The 22,500-nt window shown below is 45.0% G+C and overlaps 2 protein-coding genes across 4 annotated transcripts in view; one reads left to right on the forward strand and one right to left on the reverse strand.

Annotated features, from left to right (window-relative positions):
• LOC142899502 (leukocyte elastase inhibitor-like) overlaps window positions 1-6,445 on the reverse strand; it is an 8,709-nt gene extending 2,264 nt beyond the window's left edge. Inside the window, exons 1-9 of the mRNA XM_076043108.1 lie at window positions 6,337-6,445; window positions 5,522-5,703; window positions 3,901-4,134; window positions 3,472-3,612; window positions 3,213-3,330; window positions 1,698-1,840; window positions 457-534; window positions 218-307; window positions 1-137 (exon numbers count right to left, since the gene is read on the reverse strand). The exon at window positions 1-137 is cut by the window's left edge and continues 44 nt beyond it. Of these exons, the coding sequence (XP_075899223.1) occupies window positions 1-137; window positions 218-307; window positions 457-534; window positions 1,698-1,840; window positions 3,213-3,330; window positions 3,472-3,612; window positions 3,901-4,134; window positions 5,522-5,698 (1,118 nt within the window). The 5' untranslated portion in view covers window positions 5,699-5,703; window positions 6,337-6,445. The remainder of the gene's footprint in view (window positions 138-217; window positions 308-456; window positions 535-1,697; window positions 1,841-3,212; window positions 3,331-3,471; window positions 3,613-3,900; window positions 4,135-5,521; window positions 5,704-6,336) is intronic.
• A 3,301-nt stretch (window positions 6,446-9,746) lies between these two features.
• snx16 (sorting nexin 16) overlaps window positions 9,747-22,500 on the forward strand; it is a 13,105-nt gene continuing 351 nt past the window's right edge. The window contains exons 1-8 of one of the 3 annotated variants that reach the window (XM_076043156.1): window positions 9,747-10,167; window positions 11,208-11,294; window positions 14,253-14,401; window positions 14,530-14,599; window positions 15,481-15,617; window positions 16,216-16,338; window positions 17,981-18,037; window positions 21,321-22,500. The exon at window positions 21,321-22,500 is cut by the window's right edge and continues 351 nt beyond it. In XM_076043156.1, coding sequence (XP_075899271.1) covers window positions 9,763-10,167; window positions 11,208-11,294; window positions 14,253-14,401; window positions 14,530-14,599; window positions 15,481-15,617; window positions 16,216-16,338; window positions 17,981-18,029 — 1,020 coding nt within the window. In that variant the 5' untranslated portion in view covers window positions 9,747-9,762 and the 3' untranslated portion in view covers window positions 18,030-18,037; window positions 21,321-22,500. Of the gene's footprint in view, window positions 10,168-11,207; window positions 11,295-14,252; window positions 14,402-14,529; window positions 14,600-15,480; window positions 15,618-16,215; window positions 16,339-17,980; window positions 18,459-21,320 lie in introns of those variants that run through there. The other 2 variants (XM_076043155.1, XM_076043158.1) reach the window with 2 other exon arrangements.

Here is a 22,500-nt window from a genome sequence, read left to right on the forward strand (position 1 = left end):
ATGCTGATCAGGACCTCCTTCAGTTTGTACGTCTCCGTCAGCGAGAAGCGAGGCAGCGACACTTTGACCTCGGTTTTGATAAACATGTCCGGACGAGTCCATTCCTCAAAGGTCTCGTAGGTGAGCGCCTTCTCCAGCTGCAGACGCAACGGGTATTGTCATATATCAGCCATATTATGTTAGGCATGTGTATTTTCAAAGTCTCAACGTGTCCCACCTTCTCCAAGCCTGTGGTGTCATCCTCAATCTCCTTCGGCAGCATGATAATCATGCTGAGGTCCGACCCTTGGTAAGGAAGCTCCAGGATCTGGAAAAAAAATATATGTGGGGAAGGAATCAGTTTTTCGGGAGTGAAACGAAGGCGATTGAATTTGAACTTTGCACTCGAGCGCTGAAACACTTGAACGCCTGCAAACGAAGACCAAAGAACCCGATGCTGAAAAACATGGAGGTTACCTGCAAGTTTAGGTCCGGGTGGAAGGCGAGAGGAAATTTGGTCTTCTGTCGCATCATCTTCACCTGCTTGGAGTCATTCTTGTGACAACGGGAGACACAAGGGTTTTAGCGCTTTCTGCTGTTACAGATATTTGCCACCAGGTTATCTTTGCGGCGGCTGTGAAATGACCTTTTCACAGCCGCTGCACACCTCTGGTCTCAGCTCTGAAATCTCACTAATCGTTCTTTCCTTCCTTTAAAAAAAAAAAAAAAAAGTCTTGAATTTTGCGAGAGTTTAATAACAAATTCACTTTTCTTGGAGGTGGTTCGGAGAGTTATCCCAGCCCGTCACAAAGGTGAGTTGTTTCATTATGTTGCTGTAGTGCAGCCCATTTTAACAGAAGAAGCATTTTGAATGAACGGTGAAACGTCTGCGAGTACCGTATTTTCCGGACTATAAGTCGCACTTTTTTCCGCAGTTTGGCTGGTCACGCGACTTATACTCCCGGTAATTTCACATGTCTGCACCGGAAAAAGAACTTGATGGCGGGAAATGATCTCGCAAAGGTGCAACGTAAATGTTTACGGTAAATTAACAGTAGACAGAACAACGAAGATAGAAAACTTAACGATCAAAACCTTGGACTTAAGTCATTTAGCAACTCCCGACGAGGCACAAGGTTGGTTTGCTCGTGTGTTAGAGCGTTAATAATGTGTTCCGTGTTTGTTGCGTGCCGTGTTCTGTTCGTTCGCTGCGAGTCGGTGTGGACTCTGTTTGCCAGTGCCATATTGGGGCGCTCGAAAAAGCAGTTGTGGAATAAATGGTGCCGCCTTCTTGGTCTTGTGAAATAATTTTCCCCAAAAGTGTGACTTATAGTCCGTTGCGACTTATACATGTTTTATTTCTTCTTCGTGACGCGTTTTTACGACCGGTGCGACAATTTCAATGATCTGGAAGATAGAGAACCGACGCAAAGACGTGAAAGGGGAGAAGAAAACTTTGGAGGAAGACCTGAAAAAGAAAAAAACCCTGCAATTGTGAACAACTGCTGTTGTTAAACACAGAAGCGGTAAACGTATTAAGAAAAGAAAAAAAAAAGCACAATTAATAAAAGTCTATCTCCAGAATGCTCCTGTGTACTTGAATTGAATTCCTTCAATAATGTATCCCAAAGTGATCCGTCACTATCCCTGGTTGCAAAGAACAGAACACAGCAGAGGCCATTTAAAGCGTCCGTCCATCCCCTTTTTTGCAGCATTACCTTGTTCGTTCTAAATGGTGCTTCCGCCGTGTCTTCCTCTTTGAACTGTTCCTGCCATTTTCCTTTGAAATAAATGGCGTTCACCAGCACCAGCTTCGTCGAATCGTCCACCACGTCCTTCGTGATCAATTCCTTGATTTTGCCTGGGAAACGGTAGTGAGCAGGGTCAGAGTCAGAATCGTGTCAAACTGTTTCAAACTGTTCCAGTTCCAAACTCCATGAATCCTTCGATTGGAACAGAAGGACACATGAAGGACTTCTGAGCCAATCTATTAAGGTCACGCTGAAAGGGGACCTCGAACATTGTAATCTCTGTCTCCTATCTTTTCCCCATTGCCACTGGATCTAAACTAGACCACATCATAGCTCCGACCGCTGTTTGGTTTGGAAGTTTGGAGCCTCCATCATCGGAATCTGCTTCCCTCCGCCTCGTCTCTGAGTAAACCCAAGACGGATCCTCATTCTCATGACTCACATGCTTCTGGACTTTTTGGACTCATTGGACGCATTGGTTTTTGGACATATGGGTGCGAGCATTCGCAGTAGTCTCCAAAGTGTGCACAACTCATCTCTCTCCTACTGTTATGATCTATATATGTGAGACCCAGTGCACATCTACACGCCCGCCTAGAAGGAAGGATCTCTTCTCCATGGTTCTGTCTGAGGTTTCTTCTTTTTCCTTTAGTTTTCTTTCGTTTTTCCTCACCCAGTTCAAGGACCACATGGTAGAGGGTACTACATCTGTAGAGAATGTGAACGCATCGATACTGTACGAGCCAGGCTAACAAGCTGATGACGAGCGACCCGGACAGTAGCGCAGACACCTTCGCAACAGAGAGGTCCTATGAGGTGGAGGACTTGTCTCTGTTCCAGAGTCTCCCAGCACGATGGGAGACTCTGGAGGAGACATGATTGGAGACTCCGATACTGCTCACGGTGGTCCAGAGCCATATCAGCTTGAGCCGTTAGCGTAGCAGGCAGCAGCCGGCACTGAGGAGATGAAGCTGAATTGACAGACCGATTGATTAATCAATTGTAATCGATGGCGTTGAACCCACAGAGGGCAGTTGTTCCACGTTTTTTTGCAACAAAATATGCCAAATTAAAGTTTGACTTTGACTTTTTAGTCAAAAGTTTTTGGGTGCACTTTTACTCTTTGAAGTCATCCTTTGTTGTTATCTCTGCAAACTCACTTCACTTTCACTTTGTTCGGTCTTATTTGCGGCGATCCTCTCCTTTCCAAGTCAGCCTCTCCCTCACCGTCTCGAACAAGAGGCGGCTCAGAAATGATCCTTAATTCACTTTGAACTCCTCCCTCACACCTACAGCACACTCGAATGTACTTATCCACCACTGAAACTAAAACTTCGGAACGGGAAACAATTTATTTAAAAGTCACTTTTTACGAAAGACTACCTCTGCAGAATTGTGTCGCTTTGATGGCACGTTTCTGCGTTCCATGGTTCGGTCAAACAGATGCACTCAGTTTACCGAGCTTTCCGTAGTACCATGTACCTTGCGTTTGTTCCTCCACCCAGGTATTGATCTTGAGCACAGCAGCCTCCAGCTTTTTAATGAAGTCTACAGACTCTAGCTCGGCACTGTAGTGCTTTCTGGTTGCGTCCAAGAAATTCTGGAATCACAAGATGCACAACACCGTTGTTGGTGTAAACCCAAAAGGGAATCGCTGTTATGGAAAGCATGGAAAGCATAGACTAAGGCAGAATAATCATTGGATTATGAAACACTTTCACACATATACACACATACACACCTTGAGAAACACGTAGGACTGCTCCCCATACAGCTTGTTGGCTATGAAGAGGGCGTAATCAGTGTGTGGGTCATTAAGCTCACTCAGCAGTTTGGCAAAGCCAGCATGGACATCGTCATTGCCATCACTGGGTGTCAGGCACTGCAAACACACGCGAGAGACCTGCTTATTCTTCACTGAACCAGTGGCGGATGAGAGGAGGCTTTGCATTGTGTTGGTACTTCAATATTCAAGAGCTTCGAGAGCTTGCGGAAAACATACAATAAAAACTATTATTTAGAGGCCCCACTTCAGGTGTTTCTGATACATGTACCTTCGTTGACATTCTCCACTTATTGCTCCAGCAACAAACCAAAAAAAAAAAAAAACTTTCTGCGATGTCACAAAGGGGCACAGAAACCTCTCGCGCGCTGGTGACAAGTTACTGACCTTGAGGAGATACCTCGGCAGCTTGCTGGGCGCCTGCCTCTGCTGCATCTGCTGTCGAAGCTGGCCTCGCGACGACTGGAAGAGCCTGATCGGCCTCTGCGCCGTCTGTTCAAGCTGCGCCTCCTCGGGCTGCGCTCCCTGCTCTGGCTCTGCTCCCGCCTCGGGCACTGCTCCCGCCTCGGGCTGCGCTCCTTCCACCGGTTGCGGCTTGTCTGACTCGGTGAAGCCGAGGACCTGGCGAGGGCACAGGTAGTTGGGCTTAGTGCGCCGTGTTGGCCGCAAACAAACTTACCTTGTCCCTTTCCCTGTATCCCCTCAATTCTGTAAGTTCATTCACTAATAAACACGGATCAGTAAAAAAAAAAAAAAGAAAAAAAAGCTTATGTTGCCGCTGAGATTGAGGATGGAGGGTCGGAGCAGCAATGCACTGCATGCTGTCAAATTCAACAGGATGCAGCTGGACTTTTATTTTGTCAATATATTTAAAGTATGAATCTGGTAAAGCGTTTTTCTTACTTTTGGCATACACATGTTGCCATCTGTACTGAATCACAGAAGGCAAGGCATTTCTTGTCAAAGCACGCTCTGATCAGGACCGATGACTCTCAGACAGAATTGCATCATTTGAACCAGGTACGCCCGGTGCTGAACTAAAGGAAGAAAAGCTCCCATCAGTCTTCTGCTTCCACACCTAACAACTAACTGGTAAGCTTCCAGTGTTTGGGCCAGGAACGCCCTCACAGCTCATAACGCAGGTTGCAGTGTTTGCTGCACTCCTAGGCAACAAAATGAAACATGCGGAAGTGGGCGCGGAGGCTCTTTGGTGATCTTGAAAGTCAAAGCTATGACGATTATGCACTGCGTAATGCAATCAGTGGTAAGTCTCCGAGTGCGCGCGCGCTGCTCCATCCTGCTCAGCGCCGGATGTTCCAGCCGGATGACTTTTTCTTGTTCTGTTTCATTAACAACAAGCAACAAAACTATTTCAATTTGTTTGTGTGCCTCCGAAGCAGCCCGACCTCTTGAAACAGAAGAAAAAAAATAATAACTTGGCAAATATTCAATGGGACTGAGTAAAAATTGTAAGTGTCCGAAAACATTTTCCTACTTACCGCATATAAAAGTGCATATAACTCCTTATATTTCATATTTTGTGTACTTAAGTGCATACAGCCGTACACTTAATCGGTCTAAAAAGATAAAGGATGCATCGTTGCGCGCAGGATGGTCTTGGCCCTCTATCTCCCATTACTTTTGTTTTGTATTTTTTTTTTTTTTTTTTTGGAATCAGTGTTTGACTTTATCTCTGAAAAAAGAAGCAGTCACTGGGACGAATTGAGGACGCAACGAGCGTGCAGGCCGCTCCTGTTGCCACACCTTACCCTGCCAGACACATGACCTCAAGGGACCTACCTGGGAGAACCTGTACAAGTGGCTGAACAAAAAGCAACAAACTACACCTTTGGCTTTCACCTCTTCCCAAAGAGAAGTGGCAAGAGTTTAAAAAAAAAAAAAACCACGATGGATCAGATCTTCCTGTTTCAAGTTGCAATTTCTTTCAATTGTAAGTGAACTTGGAAAATGTTGCTCTTGTCACGTCGCCGTGCGCGACTTGTTGTACCTCTGACATTTGCGCGGCCGTGTTGCCCCTGGCCCCCAGCATCACCATAGCCAGGGCTGCAGAGATGCTGAAAGGGGAGAAGAAGACGTCCGCCGCCTGGTTTGCGTCCGCTAGCTTTTTGAACACGGACAAGGCGAAGGCGATGTTGGCCTTGGAAATGTTGTCCGGGGTCGTCATCTTGTCTGAAAAGAGGAAAGCAGAGCACAGTGGCTCATGAGGGAGTCTCCGGTAAAATGCTGACCGTCCCACCCGGCCTTGTGACAAGCAAGATTGTGTTTTAGTTAGAGAATACTTAAGAAGCATATGATTCTCATCTCCCATTTTTAGCAGAGGGTATAAGCTTAAGAAAGACATTAAAAGGGAAACAGCCCAAGAACAACAGATGTGTTAAACCCTGTCATTCGTCATCTCCCAGTTAAGTTTGATACCGCTATCGAGTTCAATAATATATGAAAACTACGCAAGACTTACTTACACACTATTTTCTGTAAAATCTGACAAGAAATCGTCTGCATTCATAGTCAAAGCACTGTCACTTTATAAAAATACATTTGTAAAGTGACACGCCCAACGTCAAGGTAGTTCTTGCTGGAGCTTGAGAAAAGGTTCCACACCCATCATCAGCTGCAGGAAACTAGGAATGCTTTGAATGTCTGAGTTGCAAAGGATTTCCAACGAACTTCAGCAAATTAGAAGTTTATTGTGACGAGTCAGTCACTACTTTAGAAACACGATATTTAGAAAGCAACAAGTAAATTAAACATAAATATATTAAACAAAAAAAAACAAACGTATGAAAGCCACGCAAGACTTACCAAGAGAATGTTTTCTGTAAGTGGACAAGGAATCCTCTTTAGTTTGGTGAAAGTGCGCAAGTGTGTCACGCCCGGGATTAAATGGTTGTTGCTGCAGCTTGAGAAAGGGTGTCACTCCCCGATCAGCTAAAAGACACTCCCACCTGAGCTGTTATTTGGGCGGATGCGTGAGCTAGTGGGTGTGCTTCCCAAAAAAGAAACAGTACAGTGCTCACGACTATCTGACACGGTGATGGCGATACAGTTCGACGCGGCGCATTTTGATTGTGCAATAGCGGCCTCGTGTGGTGGGTTAGGGGTACTTGTCTGATTTCTGGCACAGCGATTTCAAAGCTGAGCCAAGCTAGCAAGAGCTGCCTGAGTCGGACGGAGGAGATGTTGCTCTCGATAAGTAACGATAGGGCGTTCACACACCGACTTCGTCGGGTTTAAAATCTTGTTTCTTTTTTTGACAGTGGTGGATACCTGCTTTTGTAAGGTGAGTGAACGTCGTAGTCATTTTACGAGTCAGTTTGCTGTTTCAGCGGCTTCATGTAGGCTTTCCTTGACGTAGCTCACGAGGCTAACGTGCCAGTAATGTGATTGCCCGGGGCATCCTCGGGCGCAGGGGGAACCAAATGTCGTTCAAAAACAGTTGGTTAATCATTCAGTTGCGTATTTAATTTGCAGAATGTCATCGAAATGGTAATTAAATGGTACTGAGTGGGCCACTTGCGACCGCTGCTCCATTCGGCACCTATATTAATGATATAGGTGCGACGTATTTTTTTTTTTTTTTAATGAAGTAACACTTGGACCACTTTATGAACTGTTAAACGGCTGTAACTTGGCTAACGGCTAACGATAACGAAAGCGCACTGTATGTTGAACGTCATTCCAATGTCGCGTTAATGGATGTGACGCCGGAGTCGGCTCGCTTCCTAACTGTATTGTCGTCCTGACTTTTCAGTGTGCGAGGGAATCGGCTCGAGTTTATAACTGTCATGTTGTCGGCTGTGCACCGAAAATAGCTTTTCATGAGTCAGCTAAAAGGGATCGAGAAGTAAATAGTCCGTCACCTTGTTTACTGATAGCCATTAGCCTCTCCCCTGCTCACCGGAACTAGTAAAAAAAAAAAACAACAACCCCAAAATCCAGTGTATTGTTTTGATTGTATTATTCTATCTCGTAAGATCTACTGCCACCATTGTTTCAGCACGGGCCCGGCCCCCATAAGAATCGATGTTGTTTCCATTCTTGTCAGTGTTTTCAGGGAAGATGTAGGTCATTGTTTTGTTTTGTTGGTCATTCTTTCGACCAAGGTTACTGCAGGGCAGTAGTTACACGTCCAAGTCCGGTTTGGATCCTGGTTGTGAAATCCATTTATTGCTATGTTGGGCCTGGCACAGCGATGGCACCGCTGAATCAAGACGTGACACCGTCATCAATTTTAAACGTTGAGCTCAAATCCATAAATCATGAATGAAAGGCAGCCCCTGTCAATAATTAATCAGCCCTCATTTCGCGTGACCGGTTTTGGAAATTCTGCACTTTTTTTTTTTTTTTTGTGGCTATCTGTACCTAAATAAGATCACAATTTAACATCAGAAAGGGTGAAATATAAATACATTAAAAGTATAAAGTAGTAGTAGGGTTCAGTTCCAGTGCCAGTGTCGGCGAGTAATCTATTACTAAGTAATCCACTACTATAATTAAACTACTTCTTATTTTTAGTAACAGATTCATGTAACGGGATTACTCTGGCAAAACTGGTAATTATATCACAATTTCTTCATCAAGCAACGATTCCATTACTTTTCTGAAATATTTTTGCAAGCTTTTTTTTTTATACGGAAAATGAAATTTAGAAAAACAACCGAAAACAACGACGTCGCAGATTGACGATGCGGCCGTGCGTGCAACGTCATTGATATGCGGCGAAAAGAAGAAACAGCGATTGCGTTTCATAGAGGGGTGTGTGTTGGCAAGAATCCGACGATACGATACACATCACGATATATTGCGATACTGAGAGCATAACAATATATTGAGGTTTTTGGGTTGTTGTTTTTTTAAAGAATTTATTTGTCAGACTAATAAACAACTGTAAGCAGGTTCAAATTTCTGAGGTAGAAACAGAAAATGCAAAGTCCCTGCAACATCCACTCTCAAGGATGAAAACAATAAATAGCTGACAACAAACGGAAGCCTGAAACACTTTCAACACTTGGGTAAATATATGCACAGTCCCTGCACGATCAAACGTAACACTACTTGCTCAGTAATATCAACGTCGACAGTCAATAGCTTAAACATGGAAAAACAATTTGTAAACAAAAAATTCAGATATGTTTTTTGAGGTGCACAATCAGTGCAAGGAGGTTTTTGATTTCAAAGTAAGTCTGGTCTCAATATGGTCACTGCAGCAACGTCATTACCGACCGTGTTAAATTTGGTCGCGCGAGCTGAGCTCGCTGCTAGTTTGGAAAAACGCACTTCTTCGATTGTCCGTTGTGCTGCGTCCACTCGCAACGTTAGCCCGCTGTACCGTCGCGCCCTCGTGATTTCTTGTTACACGCGCTCTTAAATTTGCCGCGTTCCCCCGAGTACTTAACCGTAGCCGAGCAGATTTTGCAAACTGCGTAGCTCTCATCCAGGTCCTTCATTCCCTCCTTTTTTACAAAACCCAAAATATTGCCACACGTCAGCTTTGAAAGCTGCTGGAGCCGGCCAGCCGGCCGGATGCTGCTGTCATCCTCCGTCTCATTGCTGAGTTTCTGAGTGCTTGTGCTAAGTGTTAGCAGCCGGGCACCGCTGAGCATAACACCTCGCGAGATATATTGTTGCGTCTTTGGCGCGGAGGACTGACGGAGCTAACTGCTACTGACTACTGCCAGCTAGTGGTCGGAGGTACAACTGCAACACAAAAATGAACCTAGCTTAGCGTATTTAATGTTGTTTGTTAATTTAAAAAAAATCGATGCGGCGCTTTTGAATATCGATACGGTATCGCAGGATAAAATATCGCAATATTTTACTGTATCGATATTTTCTTACGCCCTTAGTTTCATAGCTGGAAATACAAACATTATTTTGAGTTCATCTCGTCTAAATGAAAGAATATTGTGGTTCGTTATGTGCACTCTGAACTCTGAACTTTATCTTCTTTTTTTTTAAACTAAAGTATTTAGTAATTTAATACTATTCAAATCAGTTTAAGAAGTAATTACATTACTTTTTAAGGAGTAATCAGTAGTTGGATTACTTTTATGGAGTAATCCCAACAACACTGGCTGGTGCGACTGGACTTGAAGATGTTTCGCCTCTCTTTTTGCTTCTTCAAAGGGGTCTTTCTTCTTCTTCTTCTTCTTCTTCTTCTTCTTCTTCTTCGTCACCCCCCAGGGTGTGCATCCCCGGTTCCCTCCCTCCCCCCCCCTCCCCTGGAAGATGGCGTCACCGTTCGTGCCCGTCCCCGTGCCCATGGACCGGGCGCTGTCGGCGGCCGGCGGCAAGCACAGGCGTCCCCAGCGCGCTTCCTCGCTGGGCAGCGTCTCCAGCAGCTCGTCCTCCTCGTATGTCAGCAGGACGGCCGGGGACGAACCGAGGAGTCGACGCGGAGGGTCGCAGCAGCAGCAGCAGCAGCAGTCGCGCTGCGGCCGGAGCAGGACGCCGCCGCCCCACCACAGCCCGGTCATACGGGCCAGGGTGAACGGGTCCCTGGAGGCCTCGGTGGAGTACTCCAGCTGCCCCCGGTCCATATCGGACCCCGTGGGGAGTCAGCAAGATGCGGAGAGGCCCATCACGCCCACCGTGCTGGGATACGAAGTGATGGAGGAGCGGGCCAAGTTCACAGTAAGAGCGCCGTTTTCTATCAGATACCAGGAATTTATACAATTCCGTCCGTGTGCCTTCCATTACTTTATAGTAATGGGGTACTGCGTGAGACAGCGTGCAGTTATTCATATACAGTCAGTAATGAATTGTCCTAACCTGTAGACCAGAGGTCCCCAACCCGCGAACCGGTACCGGGCCGCACCGAAAGAATAATTACCTTTGCGTTAAATGAATTCCGTTTTATTTATTATCTGAGTCGGAGCAACTTTATTTTGAAAAATTACCAGATTCCCTCCGTGACATCCAACCAGTGGCGCAACTCCTGACGCGCGTCAAGGCGCTTGTCTTGGTCGCGTGATACGTTGCCGCTAGATCAAACCCACGAGCCAGCAAGCTAGCAAGCAAGATGAGCGAAAACAAACGTCTTTGGAAAGAGGAAAAAGCCCTTTGAGCATCTATTATATTTTTAATATTATTATAAAATAATATAATATTATTAATATTATTATTAAATTTAGAAAATACCACAGTTCTCCGTGAAAATATTGTCTCACATTAAATCGGGCTGGGGTGCAAAAAAGGTTGGCGAGCGCTGATGCAGACCAGCGGCTCTCAACTGGTCGAGTCTCAGGACCCACATTTCTTTTTTCCTTATAATGTCTTACGAAAGCACAAATGGAAACGCCAGCCCACTTTCCGTCACGTCTGGTAAATAAATTATTGAATTGAATCGCGTGTCCCGCAAAATAAAGAAACCGCCGGTGTCGGCATTTCAGAAGAATCTGAATTACTTTAAGAAATGTCTGCGGTCGGGCGTTCCCTTTCAGACCTGGAAGTGCTCTAAGAGCTTCGAGGTCGGAAGAAGATCCTTCAAACAGGAATCGGGAGCAAAGAAAACGAGTTGTTCTTGAGCCCCGAGGTGTGTTTGCTAGCTGTGGGAGGAGGAGGAGGAGGAGGAGGAGGAGGAGGAGGAGGAGGAGGAGGAGGAGGAACGTTGAGGTCCGAGTTTGGGCCGGATTGGCGCTTGGTCGCTCACGCCGTCTCATCCTCCGCTGCAGGTTTTCAAGGTCCTGGTCAGGAAGACTCAGGATGAGAGCTGGGTGGTGTTCAGGAGGTACACGGACTTCTCCCGACTCAACGACAAGGTGAGCTCGGACGCCTTCGCGCCTGCTGATCTGCGAGGAAGATGTTTTTTTTGTTTTTTTTTTATCGTCTGCCGGTGCGGGTTTGTTTTCCTTTTGCGCACTGTGTGCGATCCTCGTCAGCCGAGCCCCACCACCACCACCACCACCACCACCACCACCACCACCTATTGGCTGGCCGCACTGTGGAAGTGATTAGAGCTGCACAAAGAAGACCTCTGTTTCCAAATGGCGGCCAGGACCTCCCCTAACAATGGGAAGCAGGTCTCTGGCGAGTTAGGGATGTGCAACTAGGAGATGAAGCCATTACGTTCTGACGGGGGGGGGGGCTAGTCCTGTATTTAACGCAGAAAGAGATAACGAGATGTTACAATAGAATAGAATAGAACGGCTTTATTTATCCCACATTGGGGAAATTTGCATAATTACAGCGACAAAAAGTAGTGCAAAGGAGAAGGGAAATTCTGAAATGAAAAATTAAATGCATGTTGCAATGGTCGTATTTATTTATTTATTTATTTATTAATTTATTTATGTATTTGTACTTTTCTGTAGGGCTGCAACGACATGAAGTCGTCAACGCTTCAATTTCCGCGTCTACTCGTCGCGTCATCGTTGTCGGACATTGCCGAACGATGAAATCCCGCTCCGCGCTCATTTGTACCCGCAGTGCAGTGCTGAGCGCTGAAGGTGGCAGTGTCGCTCGTCGTTGACGTCCTGCCAAAAAAAAAACAGGAGAAGAAGAAAACAGCTTCTTCTTCTGTGGAAACATTGAAAATTGGAGCGCGCGCCGCAGAGAGGGGTTAACGAGTAACGTCGACGGGTTGATGTTTCGTAGTTGTGTTTTGAATGACACACTCATTTATGAATTAATCGTCAGCCTTTGGCGCGAGTACGTAATCCTTTTTTTCTTCGCACGTCGGGAAATCGTGGAACAAGCTAGCTTAGCGAGCGACAGTTCACTTCGGTCAAAATGCGTACGTTAAAATGCGTAAGTTACGGCAGCATGCGGTGAATTACAACCCCCGTCAATTCTGTCTGAATTGTAACACTTTCACTTATCACTTATCAACTGTGTTACTTAGGCCTTATTAATTTGATATCCAAGTTGTAAGAAATCTATTTAAGGTATTTAACTGTGATAAACATTGCATATAACCTTTAAATCGTGAATTAATATACCCACGATATTTTACTTTGAAAAATATAACAACTGTGTCACAGTTAAATGCTTTGTGTGTCATTTTGTTGCTATATTTGTATATTTACAACGTATGCTGTCAGACTACAACAGTATAACACAGGGTGTGAAGATTTAAGCAAGTCAGGTTAAACAGAAGTCCAAAATAGTTTGTGAAAATATTGAAGGTAATCGTGACTAATCGAAAAAAGAAAAAAAAAAATCGATGGATTCGTCGGCAACAAAAATAATCGTTAGTCGCAGTCCCACTTTTCCGTGCTTTGTGCTTCCCACGATCCAACAGTTAACGTACGACGGTGCAGTTTGGTCTGTAGCTGCTGAGTCGTGTGACATTTTCAGATGAGCTTTCTTAATGTTTCGACACTTCCGCGCCTCAAGTTGGTCTCTGCCGAATCGGTAGCTGCAAACTGAAAGACACTGCGTTTTATTCATTTTGCCTCATTTCGCTTCTTTAAACATTGTTCAATAGCGCTTAGGAAGCCTAATAACACAATGACAATACCATTAGATAGACATTATTCTAAAAGAAACTCACAAAATCTTTCAAATGTGCTCAGAGTTCAAGCTCCAACATCCATTAAATGTCACTGCTTTGCTATTCGCATTGTCGTGTCTGAAGTGAAGGATGCAAATTAGACCCATGAGCAGCAGCAGTGGCAGCTGGCTACTGTCTGTGCAGTGTGTCTGACTGGCTGACTGGCTGGCTGACTGGCTGGCCGCCACATCTGCTTTGAAAAGCGTTTAAATCCTCCTTTTACGTCCTGTCACTTTTTGAAAGGACGCTTGTGGAGTGTGTCAGTGCCGGGGCGGTAAACAGCGGGCCGCAGCCCAGAGCAGAGAAGGGACAGGTCAGCAGGTTAACACAGCATATTGACTGACCCGAGGACCCCGCCGCATCAATTTCAAGAGGCTGCCATGAAAGTGCCGCGTTCGGTTGATGTGGAGCTTTGAAATACTTGGAGTTGGAGTTTGGGGGTCTGCACGCGTGCGGGACCCGCTCACAAAATCTTCGCCTTTGTAGTGCAAAAGAGGCGGAGCGTCCGAGCCGGGGTTCTCACACCAAATGTTGGGAGGGAGGCTCGTGCTGTTACAAACCTGCTCCTAAAAAAAAGTCTGTTTTGTCCCCTTAAATGCAACAGGCTGTTTTGTTTTTTTTTTGTTGTTTTTTTTAGGATTTCTGTATTCATTTGTATGGATTTATGGATTGTGGATTTGGGATTTGCGTATCATACTATGTGGGGGAAAAAACAATATCTTACATATACATACATACATGCATAGATGGGGGATAGGGGTGAAAATCGATTCACATAGCTGTTGCGATTTCGTTCTTTTCCAATTTTAAAATTTTTTTTTTTTTTTTGTTCAAAAATCAATCTTTTTATTTCATTTTTTTCAAATTCAAATTCATTTTAGTCCGTTACGTCGGGTTGGAAAAATTTCCACCTTTCTCCAGGAGAGGGCGAAATGTTTTTATTCAACTCTGCTTCGCAAACAAACAAAAAAAAATGGCGCGGCGGAGATAAAAATCAAGAAAATCGGCAATGTCGTTGAATCGCAATTTAAATTGAATCAGCAGCCAAAGAAAAAATCGTAGAAGAATCAAATCGAGAGAAAAGCATATTGTCACCCCCATGAAATATATATATGTAATATGTTTGCACACGCGCACACACACACACACACACACACATACATATATGTAGGAACTTGAAATGTTGCTCATTTTGGCTGTGTGTGTGTGTGTGCGTGTGTTGCAGCTCAAGGACATGTTCCCGTGCTTCCGTCTCTCGCTGCCGCCCAAGCGCTGGTTCAAAGACAACTACGACAGCGACTTCCTGGAGGACCGGCAGCTGGGACTGCAGGCCTTTTTGCAGAATCTCATCGCACACAAGGACATGGCCAACTGGTACCGGCGTGACGCGCCCCCTTTCCACCGAACCTGTCCTGTTTTAGCATCAATCTCACGTGGTCACTCACGAAACACGCACACGCACACAGACGCCCCGCCCTGAGTCCGTGTCCTGTCTTCCCCAGCCTGGCGGTGAGGGAGTTCCTGTGTCTGGACGATCCACCGGGACCCTTCGATAGCCTCGAGGAGAGCCGGGTCAGTGTAAACCGCCAGCTTCGTCACAATGCGAAATCGGACAATGACGCGATGTTTACCAGTATCGCCAAAGTGTATCGCGATATTTCCATTTGATTCAGGAGTGCGTGGTCGATACAGGGCACACAACACAACACAATCAAATGCATTTATATGAACTCACAGTAATATGACTCGAATAGGATTTTACCATTTTATTGATCGTTTAATCCAGCCGTACCTTTTGATTTGATTGATTTGATTTGATTTTGATTGATTTGATTTATTTATTTTATTTCGAACATGAAGGAAAATGAGAAAATAAAAGGGATACAAAACCAAAAAATACGAGAAAAAAAAAACACCAGTGAAATATACATTAAAATAATGTTATTCATGTCCGAAAAGGGGTCGGAGGAAGTATAAACTTATATGTACCTACCCCTAAACTGAAATAAATATACAAATTTCTGAACTAAATTAAGTTTATACAACGAGATGTCAGAAAACAGAAAACAACAAAAGACAAATGTAAACAAAAGACAACTCCAGTTATAATATAGTGCAGGAATTCAACCGTAAGAACACTGGAGAAATGTTAAGTCTATATAGATGTGTGTGTAAATATATATATATATATATATATATATATATACATATAATGATGGTAACAACAATAATAATAATACTAATAACTATAATAATAATAATAATACTAAATTAGTGTACTATATTATTGTACCTGCTAAATATTATATTTTTGTACTTTATCTTAAATAGTCCCAAGTTTATACTTTCTTTGACGTCCAGGTTCAGACTATTCCATAATTTAACTCCAACGAGAATTTAACCACCGCCGCTTGCAAACCCCCACCCCCCTCTCCTCACCCTTCCAACGGCAGGCTTTCTGCGAGACCCTGGAGGAGAGCAACTACCGGCTGCAGAAGGAGCTGCTGGAGAAGCAGAAGGAGATCGCCTCCCTGAAGAAGCAGCTGGAGGAGAAGGGGCAGGCCGTCCTGCTGCTGGAGAAACACATCAGGTGGGCGGAGCCGACCACGCATCACATTCAGTGTATTTTTAAACAATTGGATAGCCCTTGGTTCATATGTAGCCCATTAAGCTTTTTAATCCGGCCCGCCAAACTTGAAGAAATCATTAACAGTGGGTAAGTCATAAAATAGCTATATTTCCTCTGTTTTTTCATAGTTTTCATAGTTTTTTAAATTTAGAGCTAAATAGCGCTTTAAAAAAATGCTAAATAAATCCAAGTTATTATTATTTATTAATGATAAATACTGTTCGGCTTCATATACACTGATTTTGTTGGAACTTTGCTTTTGCTCATTTTCAATTGACATTAAAGCACATGACATATATTTTCCTCCTATGAGGTGGGTCACCAAAACACTCCATCCATCTGCTCCCCCCGTCTTTCAAATTTTTACGACCCACTGTGGCCCACAAGACAAAAGATTTGTGTAAAAACGCAGGTTAAGTGGATTTTTTTTGGCGCAACCGCCGACTTCAAATCCTTGGCGAATTCCGGCACTAGAGGGCAAACAGGAGGGAGGACAGTACCAGGTGACCGCAGTCGATCACGGGAGAACTAACTGAGAACCGTGTGCGCGTGGACTTAGCGACAGCGGCGACGGCGCCATCCCAGAATCCCCATGCAGCCTCTTGGCGCCGGGCAGCGAGGGCAGTGCGGACGTGGAGTCGTCCGCCGTGGAGGCCGACCAGGACATGACCGACAACACGGGGTAAACCAAGCGCGCACGCACACACGCACACACACACGCACACACACACACATGTTTGATTTGATTTGATTTGATTTGATTTTGAACATCAAAAGATAGAAACAAGAAGAAAAAAAAATACAGCAATTTACAAATAAAACAGTACAAACATGTTCAAAAAGGAGTGGGAAGAAGTTAAAACTTTAGGTCGTCACATTAAACATCTCACAAATGAGTCCGTCGGTGTCAATGTTAAAAAGTGTCAAAGGAGCTGTTCACAGACTGCGACGCATCGGCCCAAATGCGATTTGAAACTACCTCCCGAATGTGGTTTCAATCCGTCTTGCAAAAATAGGATTTCAATGTGGTTTGTGACCGTTCAGACTACAAAAGAGCCATCCGGTTTGAATCTGGATGGGCTAAAAATCGGATTTTGGCTAGACGTCTGAACGAGGCCAAAGAAAGTCCTCTGGCTAATTACAATTGGCCCATTTTTTTTTTTATAATACTGAATAATAGCATAGAATAGAATAGATGTACTGTACTGATCCCAAATTAAGAAACTATGCTGTTGCAGCACTAAAAAAGCTATATAAAAATACTATACAGTAATTACAAGAAAAATAATAGAGATAAAAAGATTGAAATGAATGTAATTTTACAGAAAGAAGTTGCATTGACAGGTGGTTTCCAGGAAATGAGTGGCGCAACAATGTTAACTGTACCCACTTGATAAAGGGTACACTGCAATTTTATTTTCCGGAGGTACCCCCGCTTAACCCCCTCAAAACAAAGTACCAAAAAATAGTTGGACGCAAAGGAGAAACTTCCCCAACAGAAGCCATAAGTCATAGATGAAAATGCACTTACAAGTGCAACCCAAGATTAAAACTAATTCTATTGTCCAGGATGAACAATTGATCTCAAGGACCTCGACCTCTTGAGGCTTTATCGCGGATCACATCTGCTCTGATGTGCCCTTGCAGTTCACTGTATAGCGCTAAGGGGAACATTTAACTTACTGCCCATAAATACATTAATAAAAGTGCATACTGGCAGTATAATATAAGTCATTAGGCTTTTCTTACCCTTCAAACAGTTCTCATATATATGGATTGATATGAGAATGTCCATAGATCAATACGGGTCTCGCTCCCAGTAAGCTGCCATCTTGCACCACCATGTTGTATCCAGGTTTGGGTGCGCAGGCCACCGTAGTTTACTGGCAGGCTTGGGAGGGGGAGTGTGAGAGCGAGAGAGCGCTACAATCTAAAATTGGTTAGTTAGGGTGAATGCTGGCGTCTTCAAATAAACCAACAAAGAAGAAGAAGGTGGACGAGGTAGCCAGGTTTGGGTGCGCAGGGCCATTGTAGTCCGCTGGCAAGCTCGGGAGAGGGAGAGTGAATCTAATATGTGACCGCTCGATCTCGCCGTTTCTCCTTCAAAATCTCCAAATATTTCACACTGGACTTTTTCAAACAAGGTGATTTTTTTTTTTTTTTTTTTAACACCCGTTTTCATTGGCTTGTAGTGGGAATAGCTACATAAAACCAACGCTGGTGTCTTTTAATTTGTTTTTGTTTTTTTTAATCTGCTTTTGCAATGGACCGTTTCCTTTCCCTGTGTTTTTGTTTTGACTTTTCTCACCTTTTACGTTTCACAGCACCGCTACCCCCAATCTGAAATCACCTCAATCTGAAAGCACCACATAACACACAAGGTACTCAATGGAGAAATCTCAGACGTTCTAATGCTTCCCCTTTACTTTTGTTCTTCACTGTAACACGCATCCCTCTGTATGTGAACTTCCGCAGCCTCGCTGAGGTGCTCTGTCTGTCTAAGTGCTCTCGGGCTGTTGATCAGGCTAAGTTTGTCCTCTATTGTCCTCTAACTCTATTAATCCATACTCGCGTGCAACATGTGTGCGACTGTCGCCCTCTAGCGGTCCGGAACACACATGACATGCAGTGTGATTTTAAAAAAATTAATAAATAATAATAATAATCCAAACTTTGCCTTTGAACAGCTCGATGTTGGCCTTTTCTCTATCTCAGTTGGTTGGTCAGTTCTTGTTTTAAAAATGTACCCCAAAAAAATTACAGAATTTCTTCACTTGCACGCAGATTCTATTGTCTCCTTTTCTAGTTTCTCCACCAAAAAAGTTGTTCATGACAATTTCCAAAATTTTTATTCACCAAAAAATTGTTGATTTGTGATTTCAAATTTTTCCACTTTACATCTCTGTTCTCCCCCACTGTGATGGGCGGGGCAAGGGCTGACGGGACATGCCGTTTCCCACTCGCATCTTTCTCTCCTTTTAGCTGCGTGCAGCTGAAAAAATACTTTCCTTTTTCTTGTCATTTGAATCCATCATGTCAACAACCGCTTGTTAACCCTGATATTGTGACCTGGACAATACCGGCCCTTTGCAAGTAGTTGCTGCTCGTTCTCCAAAGTACAAGGTCGTGCGTGTCTTTCACTCTTGGAGGATTTGTCGGACATCTTGCTTTTACGAATCCCAAGCTGTCCCCAACCAGTTGAATAGACCTGGATGTGAAAATCACCCCCGGTGTGTGTGTGTGTGTGTGTGTGTGTGTGTGTGTGTGTGTGTGTGTGTGTGTGTGTGTGTGTGTGTGTGTGTGTGTGTGTGTGTGTGTGTGTGTGTGTGTGTGTGTGTGTGTCGCTCTTAAGTCTTTAGTGCGACAGGGTCATGGCTAGATGGCGTCAAAGATTCGTAAGGAAGTGACGTAGATTCTAAGGAAGTCATTGATAGAGATAGGCAATGATTCTACCCTATTTAACATTAGGGCTGAACAATTATGGAAAATAATCTAATTGCGATTTTTTTTTTTTTCCCTCAATATTGCGATGGGATTTAATTTGTGATTTTTTTTTTCTCATGTATACCACAAACAAACAAAAAAATGATATGTATTATAATAAACATATCAGATTTATTAGACACAAATTGATCTTTTTTTTATAGGCTAGGCTAATGTTAAGATAAAAGCAAAATGAAGCATGAATTAATATGAAAGAGCCTTTATTTATCTACCAGTGTTTTTGTTTCGTTTTTTGCAAGACATCTTAATAGGGCTTAGAATGATTTTGTTTAGGTCCACACAAAGCACAAAACAGCGACAGCTTCATTCAACCGATGTTGACGCGCTAGCAGCGTTAAAATTGCTAACTAAGGTGCGAACTTACGAGGCAGCGGTTCACTGCCAGCGAACACAACTCCGACTGTTGTTGTGGTCCTTGGTGCTTCGGTAGTCGTTCGGCAGTTTTTTTTTTGTTTTGTTTTTTCATCTCTCCCGTCACTGTTTTGCTAAACAACTGCCACCAGACAGCAGCGCGTCGCTCCGTCCGTCCAGCTCGCTGCAGCATCGACTCCTCTCACTACCTGCTTTGCTGTGCTTCGTGCCGCTCGCAAGTCACGTGACCGGAACTCGCGTCAATGAAATCGCAGTCTTTGCGGTTAGAAAATCTTGTTTTGTCCTATTGCGATATTATCGCAAATGCAATTTATCGCTCAGCCCTATTTAACATCCTTAGCCTCTAAAACTGTATTCTTGATCCTAACCGTGACTCGGACCTGAATCCTAAACCTAACCGCCACCCGAGTCCTGATCCTAAACCTAACCATTGACTTGGACCTGAATCCAAAACCTAACCGTGACTCGGACCCGAATCCTAAACCTAACCGTCACCTGAGTCCTGATCCTAAACCTAACCGTTGACTCGGACCCCAATCCTAAACCTAACAGTCACCCGATTCCTGATCCTAAACCTAACCATTGGCTCGGACCCCAATCCTAAACCTAACACTCACCCAAGTCCTGATCCTAAACCTAACCGTTGATTGATTGATTTAATTCATGCTAGCAGTGGAGCCTAGGCTACCCGGACCCTCCGCGTCTTCCGACGAGAGTTGGAAAGAATCTACGAGACTTCATATCTACGTAGCTTCCTTAGGAATCATTGATACCATCTAGCCATGACCGTGCGACAGCAGTGCAAGTCGTGTGGATTTCTGTGTATTTGCAGGTCTTCCTCTTCCCCCCCTCACCCCCTCTGGCTATTCAACATGCTGCTTTCTATCAGTGGCGGGCCGTACATTTCACGCCGAGGCCTTCAGTGACGTCACATGTAATCTACCCTTAATTATTACACCCCGCAATACTCTCAGTATGACACTACGGCTGGCTCGAGAATTCCTAGAGAATCACACTCGCACATCACATCACCTTCATGCAGGTGACCGAGTCGAGCAACACTGAGTTTCTGGCGCACTTAAATCACAATTATAACTAATAGTCTAAGGCCACTGATGCTGTCAGAACTTTCAAATAAAGATTGATTTAAAAAAAAAAATTCCTCAACAAAGTTTGAATAAGTTGACCCAAACTCCATTGAGCTGTAACTCCTGGCCATACTGGTCCAATAAACTACACGTTGTCGTTGACTCGTAGGTAGGACCGGCCGATTTGGCTATCGCAACTGACGGTGGTGCGTTCACTGACCTCTGGCCTGAGGCAGATTTCATAGAACCTGACAACACAAGCTCGCTGAAATACGATTGGATAAAAACTCTACCGTAATATACGACAATGGAAGCGGTGCCACCTAGTGGATAATTATATGGCGTGAAAATAACAGACTATGGAGAATAAATTTTCCAAGTGTGTTTTTAGATGGAATGAAGCCTCACTGGTCCTGACGGGCCCGCCACTGACTCACTGCATGTCTGTCTCGCTCCGCCGCCAGGTGGCCGAAAGTCGAAAGTTGAAAAGTGAAGCCTGTTTTCTCTCCAGCGAACGCTGTTGTGCTGGGGGGGTGGGGGTGGGGGGGGGCTCCTCCTGCCTCTCTTCTTCTGTGCTGTTGCCGTCGCTAAGCGTGACGCCACGATGGGATTTTCACCTCACCCGCCATCTTCCCCTTCCCTCCCTCTCTCTCTCTCTCTCTCTCTCTCTCTCTGTCTCTCTCTCTCTCTCTCCTTAAAGTGACAGGTGTGACGTCCAGCTGGCTCGGTCCTCGGCCTGCTGGTGCGCCCCCCCGCTCAGCGTCTCCCCTCCAGTCATCCAGGTCACGCAGTTCTACCACCACAAGGCGGAGCAGTAGTCCTTCATCCTGCCCTGCACGTTACTCCTCTTCCTCCTCCTTCTCCTCCTTCACGTCCACCTCCTCCTCCACTTCTTCCCCCTCCTCTTCCTCCTCCATATCCTCATCCTCGAACTCCTTCCTCCTCCTCCTGACCACCTCCTCCTCTTCCTCCAACCCCTCCTCCTCCTCCTGACCCCCTAATCTTCCTCCTCCACTTACTTCGACTCCCCCTCCTCCATCTCCTTCTTCTTCCCGTCCTCCTCTCCCTCCTCCTCCTCCTCTTTTTGGCTGCCTCCTCCTTCCCCATCTTCCTCCTCCACATCCACCTGACCACCTCCACATTCTCTTCCTCCTCCACCTCTTCCTCCTCCTCCACCTGACCTCCTCCACCTCCACATTCTCTTCCTCGTCCTCCTTCCTCCTGCTCCCGGCCTCCTCCTCTTCCTCCACCCCCTCCTCTTCCCTCCTCGTCCTCCCCCTGACTGGGGTTCCCTCTTTGAGTCTCGGAGAAGCCTTCAGTCAGATGTCGTTTCAAGAGAAGATCAGAACTCGCTCGCCCTGCGGCTGGAATCCCAAAGCAGAAGGGAATAAACTCAAGACTGTGACAATCATCTCTTTTTCTTTTTTTTTTTAGTGGAGTGGCATTTTGGAAGGACTTTCTCATTTTTGCACTTCCCTCTTTTATTTTACCACTTGGAAGCAACTTGGGTGACTTTTGCCGAAACAGCGCCGCTACACGTGGGCTTCCTAGAGAAGAAGAAGAAGATCCTGTGTAGTATTATTATAAGAATGTTCCACAAACGAGTTGCTGAAGAGGCGCTACGACGGCCGCCCGGACCTCCTCCTCCTCCTCCTCCTCCACCTCCCAAGGCCAGCGGTACTTTTACGGCCCCTTGGGCAAACTGCGGCCATCAAAGTTAACTGTCTGGATAAGTGCAACATCTCAGGATCCTCGCTGTCTGCTCGTCGGCTGGGTCTTTAAAGCCGGGGGGGGGGGGGGGTTTGCGGGTCAGAGAAACGCCACCCCCAGTTCAGTTTGCTCCATTGAATTGAACCGCGACTGTAGACAAATGTGCCCTG

The sequence above is a fragment of the Nelusetta ayraudi genome, unplaced genomic scaffold (assembly GCF_046127955.1).
Source record: "Nelusetta ayraudi isolate G7.1 ecotype Tasmania unplaced genomic scaffold, CSIRO-AGI_Nayr_v1 ptg000073l, whole genome shotgun sequence".
Classification (NCBI taxonomy): domain Eukaryota; kingdom Metazoa; phylum Chordata; class Actinopteri; order Tetraodontiformes; family Monacanthidae; genus Nelusetta; species Nelusetta ayraudi.